The sequence below is a fragment of the Phacochoerus africanus genome, chromosome 4 (assembly GCF_016906955.1).
Source record: "Phacochoerus africanus isolate WHEZ1 chromosome 4, ROS_Pafr_v1, whole genome shotgun sequence".
In the NCBI taxonomy this organism is placed as follows: Eukaryota; Metazoa; Chordata; class Mammalia; order Artiodactyla; family Suidae; genus Phacochoerus; species Phacochoerus africanus.
In genome coordinates this window covers 46610287-46627612 of record NC_062547.1, presented here as the reverse complement: position 1 = coordinate 46627612, position 17326 = coordinate 46610287, and the positions used below count along the sequence as shown (strand labels likewise).

General features: G+C 42.9%; 1 protein-coding gene across 1 annotated transcript in view; it reads left to right on the top strand.

Annotated features, from left to right (window-relative positions):
• Positions 1-17326, top strand: part of SPON1 (spondin 1) — a 335754-nt gene that overhangs the window by 136569 nt on the left and 181859 nt on the right. Inside the window, exon 4 of the mRNA XM_047776237.1 lies at positions 14924-14997. Within this exon, the coding sequence (XP_047632193.1) occupies positions 14924-14997 (74 nt within the window). The remainder of the gene's footprint in view (positions 1-14923; positions 14998-17326) is intronic.

The window sequence follows — 17326 nt, the reverse complement described above, 5'->3', positions numbered from 1 at the left end:
CAGGTGCAGCCCTAAGAAGCAAAGCAAAACAAAACAAAAAATAAACAAAAAACTGATCACTTGCGTTCTACTCTGCATGGAAATGAGGTGCCATTAATTTCTCTTCTACATCTTTTTACTCAGAAAGTTAAAGCTCTTGACTTTCTTTCTCTCTTTCTTTTCCTCTTTTTCTTTCTCTCCCCCTCTTCCTTTCTTTCTCTCTCTTTCTTTCTTTCCATCCCTTCCTCCCTCCCTTGCAGTCTTCCTTTAATTTATCTCTGAAAGTATTTTCCATGAGAAAGGCTGAGAAAATGGGACAAATCAGATTCTGTGGCTTCACATGGTCTCATGTTGTTGCTTCAGAACTCTGTGGAGGTCCAGATGATCATGGCTTACCTCTGATGAACTCGTGTGACATAAGAATGAGGTCAGATGCTACAAGAGGGGTGCAGATGTCAAAAAGAAGGAGCATGGAACAAATCTAGAGCCTATGGGCATTTTTTTTTGAAGAGTCAACTTCAGGGAATAAAGAGGGGTGCATAGTATAATTAGAAATTGTCTTTTCTGTAAAGGAAAGCTCTGCCCTTGGATTTGAGCTCCTCCTTGCAGACATCATCCTGCTGATTCCCACCCTTGTGAAAGGTTTTTGAATTCAACCCAAATGGATCCCTTGGAGAACAATGGTTGCCATCAGCCTAACTTGAACAAGTAAAGCAGAATTAACTGGTCTTCATGCAGTGGGAAACGTTTCATGATTCAGACCAGTCAGTGTTTGGTGTTCCCCCAGCAGTCTGGGTGGCACTGCTAATACAGAGGAGTTTGTGTTTCTTGCCAGTTTGTGGACATGCGGGAGACACCCAGCACTGTGTGTTAAATGCAAAAGAGTGGAATTACAGGTCAAGTCAGTCCATGAAAACATATCAGATCAACCCACCTTAAATGTGTCCTGCCTGAAATGCCCTGTGCTGAGTGCCAGAGCGGCCCTGAGGGTATAAGAAGACCCTGTCCCTGAATAAACTCAGAATTTAGTCAGAAGTCTAAAAAGTAGACACATAGTGAGGTAAATGGCAATACAAGATATTAAAGTTCAAGTAAAGGATGTTCCAAATGCCAAATGAGTGGTGAAGATCAGTGGTGTTCTAGGAACCCAGAGGAATCACTTCTCAAGGTCCTGGTCAGTGAGACCCTGAGATGGTGACAGATGAGTGGATGTGATTGGCAGAGAGGAAGCAGAGTGTATTCCTGGTTTATGAGCAGCACAAGCAGAAGCTGGGAGGGGTCATGTGACACACAGTGAAGCAGGAGAGCTGAGGTCAGATGGTTGGGAAGAGTGTTGAGGGGAGTTGGGAGAGTGTCAGACCTAGAAGGCACCTTATGTCCTGGTTTCAGGATGGTGGATGTTTAGCCAAGAGTGTAGACTGTGATTTACAAGTGAGAGGGGAATCCTTTGTTTAGGTGAGACCTACTATGTGCCAGACCCTGAGCTGGGGTGGGTGGGGCAGAGTAGAGATGGAAATGGAATCATTAGGGCTATGATACCACTGCTGCCTAATATTATACTAGAGGTGACAATTAATCCTCTAGTGGATTGTAGGTATATTGGATGGGTTGGCAAAGAAAGGAACCCTGTTAAGAGGTTTCTGCAGTAATTGTACAGGGAATCCTTCATTTAATCTCCACGCATGTCCTTCCGGAGTGGCAGGGTGGTGTTGAGGACTCAGTGAGTACCAATAGGTAAGAAAATCTTGACTCCTGGCTTACAGCAGCAGTTCCTGTACCATCTCTCCCCAAAGCAAAGCACATGCTTACATTTTTGCGTAGGGTTTTTTCCAGGGATTCAAGAATCACCTGAAACCCTTTCACGGACCATGAATCCCTAGCGGAGAACCATAACCACCCTCTACACACTCCCTAACCCATCTAGAAGGGGGAGCATCTCCCCACACATAGGTCTGCTACTGAATCAGAAGCTCCTGTTCCCAGAATTCCCATCATGGCTCAGTGGTTAACGAACTCAACTAGTATCCGTGAGGAGACAGGTTTGATCCCTGGCCTTGCTCAGTGGGTTAAGGATCCGGCATTGCTGTGAGCTGTAGTGTAGGTCACAGACACGGCTTGGATCTCACTTTGCTGTGGCTGTGGTGTAGGCTGGCAGCTACAGCTCTGATTCGACACCTAGCCTGGGAACCTCCATATGCCATGGGTGTAGCCCTAAAAATAAGAAGCTCCTATTTCCACAGCAGAAAACCTGAGGTGACATTCAAGGGGCTCTCTGAGGAACAGAAAAGAGGACAGGTGGCCTGTACTTAAGGACTCTACTCTGTCACCTGGATCATTTCTTCACACCTCAGAAGGAACCCACAGAGAGGGGAGGCGGCCGTGGCCATGGCAGAATAGGACCAACTGCAGAGAACACTGACTTGTGTGCACCAGCCAGGAGGGAGCTTTCAGCTTGGCAGCATTTCCTCTAACTCAGGCTGGCGTGATTATATGATGACACTCACACCCTGCTCAGAGCAACAAGGACTCTGCAAGGAACACCCAAGAAACCCAGGAGCAATGCTTCTCTTTCTAGTTCTTGTTTTCCAGCTGAAATAGATTCTTTTTCAGATCAGAGCGAGTCTGGAAAGAAAGCAGTTGAAGCCTTGGGTGCTTGGAATAAAAATTTAACCTTCATCTTTCGAAAGAGAGTATATATCTTGGTTGGAGATTTTAAGAAATGAAATGACAGTCATACCAGTTCCCTTAGCTACTGTGATGCATAGTGGTTCTTCAAGTTTTCAAGGTCAGGAACCCCTTGGAGAAGCAGATGAAAGCTATGAACTCTTAACCAGAAATATGCACTTGTGCACATCACACAAAATTTTATCATCCTGGATCCTGTCTGCAGACCCCAGATTAAGAACTCCAGGTTCAACCCTTGGCTACATCCTCTGTTAGATTCCAGGCGTGCAAAGATGAGTAAGATACAGTCCCAGGGCTCATGGTCTGGCAAGAGTTCATAGACATGAAGATGTTGGAGGGGAAAGTGAGACAGGCACTACATTATACAGTGGAATCATAGATCCAAAAACCTTATAGAAACAGTGAACTGTCAGTTGTCCCTTCACTAGTAATACCCCAGGTACAAATAATCATATTATAAAATGCTGAAAAATGTGCTCTGGCTGATTGGAAGAAAAACAGTAATTTTTCAGGAACATCAAACCTTGTTTTTTTGTCTCCTTTAGGGAAAAAAGATTTTTTTTTGTCCTAAAGGTGTGAGTTATTGCCATCTCCACAGGCTCAAAGACTAGACATACATCTCTTTGCAAGGTTAAGAAATACCGTGGACAATTTAAGCCAGAGGGAGGAACCCGTTAAGGGTGAAAAGATGCTGAAAAAAAGTGATGGCTTGGTGGAAAACAATTAAAGAAAACAAGAGAAGGTCCTCATCACTTACCAGAATGACCTGCCTGTCAGAATTTCAACCACTGGGACTCCATTCTGAAGTCTGTTCATTTTGTCCCTGGGAGTTTATTTAGATGACAAATTTCCAGCCTATGATCCAGCAGGTTCCCCTAAGGGTTTCTGCTGGTGCCTCAGCCGCAGCTTATAGGCCCAAGTGAAGACCTGATCCAGACAAAAAAAAAAAAAAGCATATTTCCCTTGCCTGTGTTTTCCTGTCAAACTTCCAATCTCTCTGCCCACCCATCTCTTCACAGCCGTGTCTCTTCAGATGGGAACATACAAGCAGAACTGCTGCTTTCTTCCTAGTTCCTACAAGCAGGGGCCTGTCCTCTGCACCCCATGGCAAGTTCTACCAAAGGGCAGAATGACCTCCCAGCCACCCACTCCAGCCTCATCTGGAGTGTTCTTTTCCCAGATACTTCTGACCTGAAACATCCCTGCATCCAGTCCTACCTAAGCCCTTTTGTGGTTTCCCAGTGCATCTCCTGGCCTAGTATAGAGGGTGAGCGGAGGCTGCTCTATCTTAACTTTTTTTTTTTTTTTCAGGCCCTCACCTGCTGCATATGGAAGTTCCCAGCCTAGGGGTCAAATTGGAGCTGCAGCTGCTGGTCTATGCCACAGCCATGGCAACGCAGGATCCAAGCTGCATCTATGACCTATGCTGCAGCTTGCAGCAACACCAGATCCTTAACCCTCTGATCAAGGCCAGGGATCAAGCCCTCATCCTCAGATACTAGTCAGGTTCATAATGTGTTGAGCCGCAACAGAAACTCCTGCCTTATGGGTGTTTTTTGTTTGTTTGTTTTTACAGTTGATTTATAATGCTTTGTCAATTTCTGCTCTACAGCAAAGTAACCCAGTTATATATATATATATAAGTGATTAGATACAGTTCCCTGTACTATACTGCAGTATCTCATGGCTTATCTGCTCCAAATGCAATAGTTTACATCTACTAAACCCAAACTACCAGTCCATCCCATTCCCTCCCACTCACTCTCAGCAAGTACAAGTCTGTTCTCTATGTCCACTAGTTTGGGTTTTTTTCTATATATAGGTTCATTTGTGCCATATGTTAGATTCAGATGTAATATCATATGGTATTTGTCTTTCTCTTTCTGACTTACTTCACTCAGTATGAGAGTCTCTAGTTCCATCCATCTTGCTGCCAATGGCATTATTTTGTTCTTTTTATGGCTGAGTAGTATTCCATTGTGTATATGTACCACATCTTAATCCATTCATCTGTTGATGGACATTTAGGTTGTTTCCATGTCTTGGCTATTGTGAGTAGTGCTGCAGTGAACATACGGTGTGTGTATCTTTTTCAGTGAAAGTTTTGTCTACATATATGCCAAGGAGTGGGATTGCTCGATCATATGGTAGTTCTCTATTTAGTTTTCTGAGGCACCTCCATACTGTTTTCAATTTATATTCCCACCAACAGTGTAGGAGGGTTCCCTTTTTTCCACACTCTCTCCTGCATTTGTTATTTATAGACTTATTAATGATGGCCATTCTGACAAGTGTGTGGGTGGTAACTCATTGTAGTTTTAATTTGCATTTCTTTAATAATGAGTAATGTTAAACATTTTTTCATATGCTTTTTGGCCATCTGTATGTCTTCTTTGGAGAAATATCTACTTAGGTCTTCTGCCCATTTTTCAATTGAGTTTTTTGTTTTTGCTGTTGAGTTGACTGAGGTGTCTGTATATTTTGAAGATTAAGCCCTTGTTGGTTGAGTAATTTGAAACTATTTTCTCCCATTCTGTAGGTTGTCTTTTTGTGTTTTTTATGGTTTCTTTGGCTGTGCAAATGCTTGTAAGTTTGACTGTATACTGTTGGTTTATTTTCATTTTTATTTCTGTTGCTTTGGCAGACTGACCTAAGAAAACATTTGTACGGTAGATGTCAGAGAATGTTTTGCATATGTTCTCTTCTAGGAATTTTATGATGTCTTGCCTTATATTTAAGTCTTTAAGCCATTTTGAATTTATTTTTGTGCATGGTGTGAGGGCGAGTTCCAGTTTCATTTATTTACATGCAGCTGTCCAGTTTTGTAAGTAACACTTGGTGAAGAGACTGGCTTTTTCCCATTTTATATTCTTGCCTCTTTTGTGGAAGATTAGTTGACCATAGGTGTCTGGGTTTATTTCTGAGTTCTCTATTCTGTTCCATTGGTCTGCATATCTTTTTTTGTACCTGTACCACACTGTCTTGATTACTGAATTGCCAAAGCAATCCTGAGGAGCCAAAACCAAGCAGGAGGCATAACTCTTCCAGACTTGAGACAGTCCTGTCTTATGTTTTGAACTGCCCTCTTCCACACTCCCACAAGACTTTGTTCATGCCCTCTTTCCACCAGTTAGGCATGCTTGGGAGCTGCATTCATTAGTAAACTTGACCAATAATAGCTTCAACAAAATGGAGGTTTATTTTTCTCATATAACAAGAAGGATAGAAGTAGATGACCACTACCTAAATGATGCCATTGACAAATGATAGCAGCTTAATGATATCAGAGCCAGTGTCTCTGAATTTTCTTGGTCTTTTCCTCATGGTCACAAAATGGTTGCCTTATTTCATACATTGTTTTTGTAATCAAGGCTGGAAAAAAGACAGGACAGGGTGGGTCATTAATTTCTTTAATCTGGAGAGCAAAACTCTCTCAGAAGTTCTCCCCTCCAGGCTGACCCCCTTCCCTTATGTTATGGAGGCCACATGTGGGTCACATGCTCCCTTCCTCAGCTGCAAGGAAGGCTGGGAAAGTGGGAATAGAACCATCATAATCGGCTTACCTAGTACTACTCCTTGATAAATGGAAGTTCTGCAAGTATGGCAGGTAGCAGGAATAGATGCATCGGGTAACCTCTACTACTTGCTATGCAGCATTGTGATTCACCTCTCTCTCTCTTAGGCTGTCAACTATTCAGGGTCACACATACTATGTCTTTTTCATCTTTGTACCTCCAATTCCTAACACAGCTTTGTGGCTCCTACTCCGTTAAATAAAACATGAGTAGATCAATGTCTCTCTGGTTTTAATGACTCTCACATCTAAATTAGTTCTTTAAAAGCATAATCCAATTTTATTCTTTTCCTTTTCTGTCTCTTATATGGTACAAAAATCAGCTCCCCATTGCTAACTTTCCATTGTATTTTTAGGGGGTAAAATTTAAAGGGCTGGAGTAATAGTATTGATAAGATATATGGTAAGGAAGAGATCTGAAACTGGACAATAAGAGAAAAAGAAATCATGATAAGCTTGTTGTCCTCAGGGTCATTCTAAGAAGAAATAAACTGAGTGCCAAAACTAGCTTTTCTCTAATTTTTGTGAAAATCAAAACCAGGGTTTTATAGGTACAACTTTGTTCCATAATGTGAAGCAAGAACTCCAGAAATCCAGTAGCCATACAGTGTTGAGAATGGATTATAGTCTTGTTAAGAACTGAACTGACCTCTTAGCCTGATTCCGGTCATAACCTAAGCTGTGAGTGTACGTGCAGTGCTACATGGAGCTGCTTCCCCTGATTCAGGTCAAGGCGTCTGCCCAGAGTAGATGGCATTGCATCCAAGGCCCAGGGATGGTGGACCTGCTGAGGAATTCTTAGTGGTTTCCAGCTTTAACTCCTGCAGAGAACTCAACCCTCATTCCAGACTCAGCCTCTGGGATTCTAAGTCCAGTTCAGGTACCATCTTTCTAAGAAGTTATCCTGACTGACTGCATCCTTCAAATAGTTCTCCCCATTCCACTTCTACCACCACATCATCCGCCTAAGTCACCACAGCACTTGTAGATGACTCTCCTGCTGGAGTTCTAACATACTATGTATTCCAAGGGTCATTTGGGAATGTTCTGTCTTAGAATGTGGCAGCTTGTCATAGGCATAATTTCTTTAGAATGGCATGACCTGGCCTTCAGCTCATCCTCTGGCACCATTTTGTTACCAGTCTGTCTCAGGCTTGGTGGACTGCATCAGTGTCAACATCCTAGTTGTACTACGCTACTGAAGTTTTGCGAAATGTTGCCATTGGGGATAACTGGATGAAGTGTACAATCTCTCTTCCCATTATATGTGAGGCTACAATGATCTCAACAGGCATTCCAAAACTTTTAATTCTTCCTTACCCCTTCTGTCTTCTTTTTCAGCCACTGGCATCACCAATCCTCCCTTTAGTCCTTGGAGTTTGTCTTCGGGGAATCAATCACCTTACCTCCAACGATCTCAGTTTTCTCATCTCTAAAATAGGGATAATATTAGGGAAACCTCATGGAATTGTTGGGAGGGTTAAATGAATTAATACTTATGAAACCCTTAGAAGTGTGCTTATCTGTTAAATAAATAATAAATAAATAAAAGGTCTTATACTCACTCTCCTTGTTTTGCCCCAGACCTAGTAAGTTACCAGGTGCTTATACATTTTTCTATGATATGTCTCTTGGATTCTCTATTACCACTTCTCCTTGGCCAGTTTAGACCTTTAGAATCATTGCCTCCTCTTGGAGCTTTGCCAGGAGGTTAGCTACTGCTCTTCTGCATCCCCTGGCTCCTCCTTTATTGTCCTCAACATCAATTTCCTATTTCCTTTTTCTATCTCTCTTTTTCCCCACTGGACTAGAAGCTCCTTCCTGGAAGGTGCCATCTCTTATTTATCTTTGAATCTTCAGCTCTCCGCCAAGTGCCTACACAAAATAAGTGCTCGTAAGTGGCTCATGAATGAGTGATAATTAAGGAGGTGTAATCCTGGGGCAGCTAGATTTCCTAGAATTTCCTAGACTTGCTTCTTTGCAGTAATGATAGACAACTGTACCAGTCTCTGAATCCATAGCTTTGTGACCCCAAGTATAGATTGTCACCTTACTATTGGGAAGCCATGGAGTCCCCGTGTGTATTGTAGAGAGACACATGCAGATAAGCTTTCACTTTTCCTCTCCTGCAAGCACATTACTGTGGGCTTCCAAGAAGGCTGTTAACTCCTGGACACAGCTTCATTTCTGAGATCCACATAAAACCATAGAAAAGATTGGTCAGAGTCTGAATTATGGAATGCACCCAGCTTCTGTAAATATTTGCTGAGTAATATGAGGCCATGGTCAGATTAGCACTTGGCATCTTTGCAAAGTAAAATAAGGCAGATGGCCTCAGTTCCTAATGCTGTTACCATCACTCTGACGTTCATATTTTATCCCTGTGTCTTCCCACAAAGTTGGTAGAAGGAAGGAAGTAGTGATTAGTTATAAACTGGATCATTTCTATGGAAAATATCCCTGAGATCACAGATGTATTTGGTAACACATTCCAAGAAATGCTCAGTAATAGGAATTTTACTGGAATTGGGAAGAGGGTTGGCAAAAAATAGTCTGCAGACCACAAACCTGAGCTTCCGTTTAATCATTCATTATCTCCGCCTAAAGTAGTTGACCAAGGTAACACCCTCCCTCCTCCCTCCACAGGCAAAGGAGACAGACCTGACATCAATCATCATAATAGCTTCTGTTTATTAAGCACTTTTATATGTCAGGCACTTTGTTAGGGGCTGGTGATTTAACAACAGCAACGATAATGGCTACACTCCTGAATATTTACTTTGTGCAAAGTGCCTGTCATAGGACCTTACGGGAATTATCCCTACGTGGCAGTGACCCAGCCACTGAGGCTCCATGTATATTCTTAATTCATTGTGTGCCCAGATCTCTCCCAAGTCCTTCCATTTCTGAGGTCTCCCTCTCCCTTTTCAGTGACAGCAGGGGTCCCAGGCCTTTGCAGCATTAGACAGCAGACCTACAACTTAGCCAGCATTGACTTCACTCCAACAGGCAGCTTCCCCAAGGAAAAAGAACAGCAAATGAAGAAACTCTTCAGACAGAAAAGAGCCAAGCATCTAAGGGATTCAGGATGGAGTTTCTTAAAATGTTCTACTTTGGGTTTAAAAGGAAACTTTTAAAATGATTAGTAAGTTATTTAGAATCTCAATATTCCGAAGTTTGAGAAGCTAACATACTGAGAAATTTAATTTAGATTTCCTTAACATGCTCTTTCATGATAAGAGAGCATTCAGTATATCAGTCTATAAATGCTATACAACAGGCTGCCAAATTGTGACACAGAATGGGAGAAATTTGTCATTTTGAAATGCTGAGGGAATTCTTACTAACAGCGTTCTCATCTTGTAAAGCTATTATTTTTCCGAACCATAATATGATTTATAAATCTCTGCTGAGTTTTATACTTTTGATGGGAACAGACTTGAAATGTATTTTCTCAGAATATAAAATTCTCTCAGGAGTTGACCAAATGAGAAAGAAAAAGAAACATCTTCTGCAGCCGAGCACACCAAAATCTTGGTCTCAGCCAGCATATCTGTAGATGAACATCGGACTTCAGAGTCCTGGGCTCAGCTAGATTCTCTTTCCCTTCCACATACTTGCCCTGGGTGTCGTTGGCCACTCCAAAAGCTTTGGCTCTTTCTTCTGCTTCACTGACTCCTCATTCCATAGTCCCCACCCTTCACATCTGTCCTGAGTTACAGGTCCCTGTGTCTAACTACACCCTAAGACGACCATCACGCCCTACAGACAGCTCTGCTTCAAATTCTCTCCAATCCCTGTTCCTTCTCCTTGAATCCCAGTAGTGCATGATTCTAAAATCTACTGAAATAAGGAAGATACAGTTCCTGACAGTTCCTGTTCTAGGGAAGCTTATACTCTAGCACAGGAGATATAGAAAAGGCAATAGACAATTACAGGTCAGGTTAATAAGTGCTGGGGAAGGAGAAGCCCTGGGGGCTATGGCTGTCATAGAAAGAGCAGCCAGTCGAGACATCAATTTTAAAGGCAGTAACATCTTAGTTAGGTATGAATTAGGTAACTGAAGGGTGTGTGTGTGTGTGTGTGTGTGTGTGTGTGTGTGTGTGTGTGTGTTGAGGAGTCATAGGAAGGACAGAAGGATTCCCACAGACAGGGGCCCAGGGACGTGAGATTATAAAGACAGATAGAGGATATGGCTCCTGTAGGGTGCTCAGGAAGAGCTAGATAGAGATAAGGCCAGGTCATCAGAACAAGCCTTGTGTTCCACAAGAGTTTGAAATCCAAAGAGCATGACCCAGTGGGTTGGCCAAGCATGGGCCTGGGGGTGTATGCTCGTCTTTTCATGGAGGGCATCAGGTGATCATGACCCAGGCTCCAGGGAGACACCACCCCCCGCCACAGCCCCCCCATCCCCCAGAGTATCAGCTCTCCACAGTGTGCTCCAAGAGATGCTAAAACAGATTCCCCCCCCCTCCCAAAGCCAATCTGAGGTTACATTTGATAATACTTTCCTCACAGGGCAGTTAGACTCTTTATACATAATCATCCTGAATCCTTAAAAGCACTCTGAGCCTGAGACAGACCTTGGACTTGGGCAGTAGAGGGGAGACTTTAAAACCTTGAGCAGTGGGAGTTCCCTTCGTGGCTTAGAGGTTAACAAACCTGACTAAGATCCATGAGGACATGAGTTCAATCCCTGGCCTCTCTCAGTGTGTTAAGGATCTGGCGTTGCCGTGAGCTGTGGTGTAGGTTGCAGACGCAGCTCGGATCCCACATTGCTGTGGCTGTGGTGTAGACTGGCAGCCGTAGCTGCAATTAGACCCCTAACCTGGGTCTATGCCATGGGGGCAGCCCTGAAAAGCAAAAAACAAAAAAATCAAAAAAACACCTTGAGTTACTTCACCTCCCTTCATCTCCACTACCCTTACTTGTAAGATAAGGGTGACAATAGCCACAAATCCTCATCATTTAAAAAAATTTTTAATTAAATTAATTATAGTTGATTTACAATGTTCTGTGGATATCTGCTGTACAACAAAGTGACCCAGTCATACATAAATATACATTCTTTTTCTCATGTTATCTTTCATCATGACAAACCCTCATCTTAATCCCTCCGACGACAAGAGCATTTGGGTAAATTTACCAGACTTGCCTGAACTGATGTAAAGTTGTTTATAGTTTTTATTTACTCTCTTAGTATGACACTTCTTACATTTTGCTGCTGAATATTGAGGTGTTTGATTTTGCAGATGTTAATGGCCCGTTGCCATCTTAACTTTCTAATATCTGAAAAACTCTGAATTCAAAAACGCATGTAGCCCAAGTGTTTTGAATGAAGAATTTGAGGACCTCTAGTGTATGTCAAGCATAAGATATATAAGATAATGTACATGAAGGGCTTTGTGAGCGCAGTGACTGGCACATGGTAAGGGCTCAGAAACTACAATTACTATCAAAAAGAGGGGAATTCCTGTCGTGGCACAGTGGTTAACGAATCCGACTAGGAACCATGAGGTTGCGGGTTCGATCCCTACCCTTGCTCAGTGGGTTAACGATCCGGCGTTGCCGTGAGCTGTGGTGTAGGTTGCAGACGCGGCTCGGATCCCGCGTTGCTGTGGCTCTGGTCTGAGCTGTGGTGTAGGTTGCAGACGCGGCTCGGATCCCGCGTTGCTGTGGCTCTGGCGTAGGCCGGTGGCTACAGCTCCGATTTGACCCCTAGCCTGGGAACCTCCATATGCCGCGGGAGCGGCCCAAAGAAATAGCAAAAAGACCAAAAAAAAAAAAAGAGGGCCACTTTGACTTTATAAAACAAGGCATGAACGAAACAGACTATCTTAAAGGAAATGCATATTTTCTGTCTCTGGCCCGTCAAATTTTTACAGTGATTGTTTTGGAAAATTTGGGAGTGATATAATTTTTTGAAACATAATCATGCTTTTAGAGCGTAGGCTTTTGCCATTGTTCTGCTATTCACAGTAGGAGGAAGAACTTTCAAAGTATTTGTAACGATGCCAGCAAAAACAAGTGAGGAGAGATTCTGGGAAAGGAAACAGCACAGGTAAGGGTGGGGTGAGCTGAAAAAGTGTCAGACAAGGGAAATAAACTCACAGTCTTAAAACCCAGGCACAAAATGGTGACCAATAAAGCCATGGTGGTATTGGGTGAACTTTTACGAAGAACCCTGAATTCCATGGTAAGTTTGTATTTTATCCTGTAGATCAGGTGTTGTCAAACCATTTTATCAAAAGGATTTTATTGAGGGAGTTCCCATTATGGCTCAGCAGAAACTAATCTGACCAGTATCCATGAGGATGTGGGTTTGATCCCTGGCCTCTCTCAGTGGGCATTGCATGAGCTGTGGTGTAGGGTGCAGATGCAGCTTGGATCCTGCGTTGCTGTGGTTGTGGCATAGGCTGGCAGCCGCACTCCAATTAGACCCCTAGGCTGGGAACTTTCATATGCCTCAGGTGCAGCCCTAAAAAGAAAAAAAAAAGGATTTTCTTGAAACACAGTTCGATTTGCATGGGAGCTCTGTATACTGCAACCACATACCCCAATCTGTTTTTACTCTGTGGTCCTAAGGCTCTTTTAAAAGGGCACATCTGATCTCCCTCTCCTCAGGACACATTGCTCAGAGACTTCTCAACAAGCCTGGAAAAAAATGCCATCTCCCTGCCTACTCTGGGCACCATGACCCTTCCCACCTGCCCAGCTCATCTCACACCTCCCTGAATTATATTCCTGGGCTCTCCAGTGGGTCATGGTCCTCCCCACCTCAAAGATCTTACAAAGGATGTCCCCCTCCTTTGCTTCTCCCTCCCATTTTCCTAATTAGCTTTTGCTTGTTCAGATCTAAGCTCAGCCACTTCTTCTGGGGGAAGACCTTCCTGGCTTGACCAGGACCCCCTGTGTTACCCTCTCCCACACCCTATGAACATCTCCATTCAACACGTAGTCACCATTGGGTTAAATGATTAACTGAGGATTTAGTTCTTGGATGCTTTCTCCCCACCATGCTGTCAACTTTGAGAATGGGAAGTGGCCCCATCTGTCTTATTCATGACAGTGCCCCTGGCCAATGTCTGGCCACAAAGAAGACCTCCAGCAACTATTTGTTGAAAATATACAAGCAGATACAACAGGAAGACAAATGGGAGAAGAGGCTTCTTTGTGTTGAAGTAAGGTTGGAGCCTTTGGTTGAAACAAGAATGTAGGGCCTGGGATACTTCCCACTAGGCCACCCCTTGCCCTCCACAGAGGTCCCTAAGGCACTGTCACTGGGGAATGTTCTGTGGTGGATGATGGGAGAGTCCAACCAACAAAAGTCTTGGTTATTTAGCTTTGGGGTAAGCATTCTCCAGAGTGTTCTCTTGGCCTGAAGTAACTTTCTGCTTGATGGTGGTTCAACAGAATGGATAAATGATCACAGTAGCTTTGTGTAGACAGGAAGTATATTTCATTTTATTTCAACATCTTTTCTCTCTTGGGTGGGTAAAAGACATCTGTAGACTGGCCTCAACTTGATTCTTTTGTGCAAGACAGGGTGTAGAGTAGACAGTTCTTTGGAAAGTCATCTTGGCCTAAGCCCAGACCATTGAGAAAACTCCCGCTGTGCTCTGCAGATCACTGCACACTTGGGCCTATTCCTGCATCTAAGGTCATGTGACCCAGGGAGCCTGTGTGACTCTATTCCTTGTTCAGTGTGGTTAGTTCTAATGGAGTCAAGGGCTCCCTTTACCTGTTAAGTAGAGCAAATCAAAGTGAAAACTACCTCTTGATTGAGTAGCATTGCCAAAGAAAATCAATAGAAATAGCTCAAGGTCCATAGGCACCATCTCAATGTTAAGTGTTGTAGACTTTCGAATTACTGGAACACTGGGTTTCAGGTCTCTGCAGGGCCAGCTGAAAACAGACAGCAGAGTGGGTTGAAGGAGAAAAGTAGTGTTTCTGTACAATTCTAGATTAAAGAGCCAGTGTGTGCTGGCCAAAAGCAAGTCGTTTTTCAACCTCAAAATATTCTTTCCAAATTCCAAGATCCTGTGTTTGACATGTTTAAGAGAGAGAGAGATAACAGCTGAAGTTGTCTTTGTTCAGAACGTAGGAGACAGTTTTGTCTAGACTTGCAGGAAAGATGTAGAATGACATTTTCAGAACAAAATCAAAATATATTTTTAGAGGATTTTTTCCCTTCAGGAAGAGAGTTTGACATGCTTCCCTGATTTGAATTTGTTTGATCTATAAATGGCCTCGATAGTTTGATACAAAACTAGAGTAAATGAACCATTGAGAAAAGTTACTGAAAATGCTGTTTACTTTCTTACCTTAATAATAATATGAGCACCACCACCAACCCAACAATAAGTAGTATTTATTAATTGGTTTCTAGGTATGTGCTGAACTCCTAATGTACTTATTTTTTAGTTCTCCTAGCGGCTCTAGAAGGTCAATATTATTCATATCTACTGGCATTAATAAATGCCAGTTAGATTATAACTACAGTGAGATTATTAATATCTACACCCAAAAGCTTATTTATTAATAAATATCAGTTTTCCAGTGAAGAAGCCAAGGCACAAAGAGTAGCAGGGACTCCCCCAAAACTACACCTGGAGGTGGACAAGCAAGGATCTGATATCTCAGCCTCACCCTCCTCACATGGACTCATGTCTTCTTTCTCCACAGGGCCAGCATCGTACAAAAACGCATCATTTATTTTCAAGATGAGGGCTCTCTGACCAAGAAAGTTTGTGAGCAAGGTAAGGCCGTGTGGACGTGTGGGTGGGAGAGGGCCAGATAAATGGAGGGTGGTGTATTCAGCCACAGGAATTAAGGTAGTTGAGCTTTCTGAGTTCCTCTGGGTTCTGCTTCCTCATGTAGCTCAGATTTTTAATCTGGCTGTGTGCTGTGGGTAATTGGATCTGCCTTAAACTCTAATTACTCAGCTTGATTCCCTGGGTAGGAGATAATGTACCTTATATTGGTGCTGCTGTCTCCTTATTTTTGTGAAACAGTGATTATTCTGAAGAGGTTCCTTGGAATAATTCACAGGACTTAATTAAGGAATGCACAATTGTGTACCTTTAAAAAGTCTATAATGGTTCCCTGGAGTAATCACGAGCAGGAACTTGCATGGCACCCAGGCAGGATGGGGGGATTGTCTCCAGGGCAACGGGATGCCCCGGACCCCCGGCATTGTTATCTCCCCTCATTCAAGGGTCTGGTCCTTGAATTTGCAGGCTCATCAGCTCCCTTTTGGGGGGTTGAAGGCATTTAACAAAGCTTATGGGGACTGAGTAGACTGGGAGTTTGGAGCAGAGGCCTGGATTCAGATCCACCTGGGGTTCAAATCCTTCCTCTGCCCTTTCATGTGACTTAATGTATGTAAAATAGTACCATGTCTCCTTGGCGGCTAGTAAATATATATATGTATATGTATGTGTGTATATACACATGTACACATACATAATATATACACATGCCTGTGTATGTTTATAGTATATATGTGTTAGCTATTATTATCTATACCCAAAAATTATTTATTAATCTACTATGAAAATTGAAGGTTTTTAAACATCCAAATGTATTTAGAAGTCATTAGAGAGCTGAACAAAAATGGAAAATATTCTGCAATTACACGTCTTAACTCTCTCATTTCTGTTCACTTCTGCAGGCTTTTTTACATGTAGATCAATTAGCATTTTGAGAAAAAATAATTCTATAATACTTCTCTAATTCTAGCAAATCATAAGCTACTAGGAAAAGGAACAGTTGATAATGGTCTTCTGGGAAAATAATAACAATAGCTAACTTTTTTTTAGTGCTTGCTGCACACCAGGCACCATTCTAAGCACATCACATGCCTTAATCTTATAAGCTGAACACCAATCCTATATGGTAAAGACTATATCACTCCTATTTTATAGATGAAAAGCCTGAGACATGGAAAGTTTGTATAGCTTGCTCAGCATCATTCAGTTAGTGAGGGAGGACGGAGTTTGGACCTGGGAACCATTGCACTAACCTCTGCCCTTTAATCAAAGTAACTATCTCCCAGTTCTGTAGCTTGAATTGCTGCTTTTGGTAGATCAAAGAGTAGGTGCCCCTGTAGATGAGCTGGTATGGAAACACTGTCCTATGTGGAGGACACCTTGGAGAACATGAAAAGAGCAAAAAGGAGAGAGCTGGCTGCCCTGCATTAGGGTCATGCCTGCCAGTGGGGCCAGAGAGCTGGAACTTGTAGACCAGGGCCCTGGGCAGCGTTCAGGTGGGCGTCATGATGCATGGCTGTTGACGCTTTTCTTTCCTGTATTGAATAGTCCACAAATTCACTCAGACTTTCCCCAGACGCAGAACATCTCAATTGTTGCGGGTCTTGGTTCCCGATCCCCCGCCTGCCTGGCCTCCACAAGACAACACCAGGTTCTATGGGTTAGGGTTGTGGGTGTCCTGCCTCACCTCTTGGTCCACACCCAAGGTTGGCTGGTCACGGCCACGATGGTGCAGTTTTGTTTGTTTGACACTTAAAGGACAGCCTTTTCCCCCCATATTTGAGGGTTCCTAGAAGACACTTCACTGCCACCCTTGTGAACTGACAGCAGTCATCAACTAAAGCGGATTTTCCAAAGCCTCTGTGCCAATGTTGTGGGAGCCTTGTCTAAGCCATGAATACGCTAGCATTCTGCAGATACAGTTTCAACAAAATGGCATTGCAAATCTCTATGGGTAACCACTTCTGAACCACAGATCCTATCAATTGACCAACCTATATAAAAACACAGGGAGCTATATCCAACCTCTTGGGATAGAATATGATGGAAGATAATATGAGAAAAAGAATATAAATCTATATATGTATGCCTGGGTCACTTTGCTGTACAGCAGAAATTGGGACAACATGATAAATCAACTATACTTTAATTAAAAAAAAAAAAAAACACCTTTACAGCAGCAACTTTGTGGGCAAAAAAGGACCAGCAGGACCTGGGCTATAGGATCATAAGGTGCAGTTGTGGATGATTCCTGGAATCAGTAGACCCACGAGGAAATCCATCAGTTAGCAAAGCAGATCCCGTTCAGCAAGTCTTT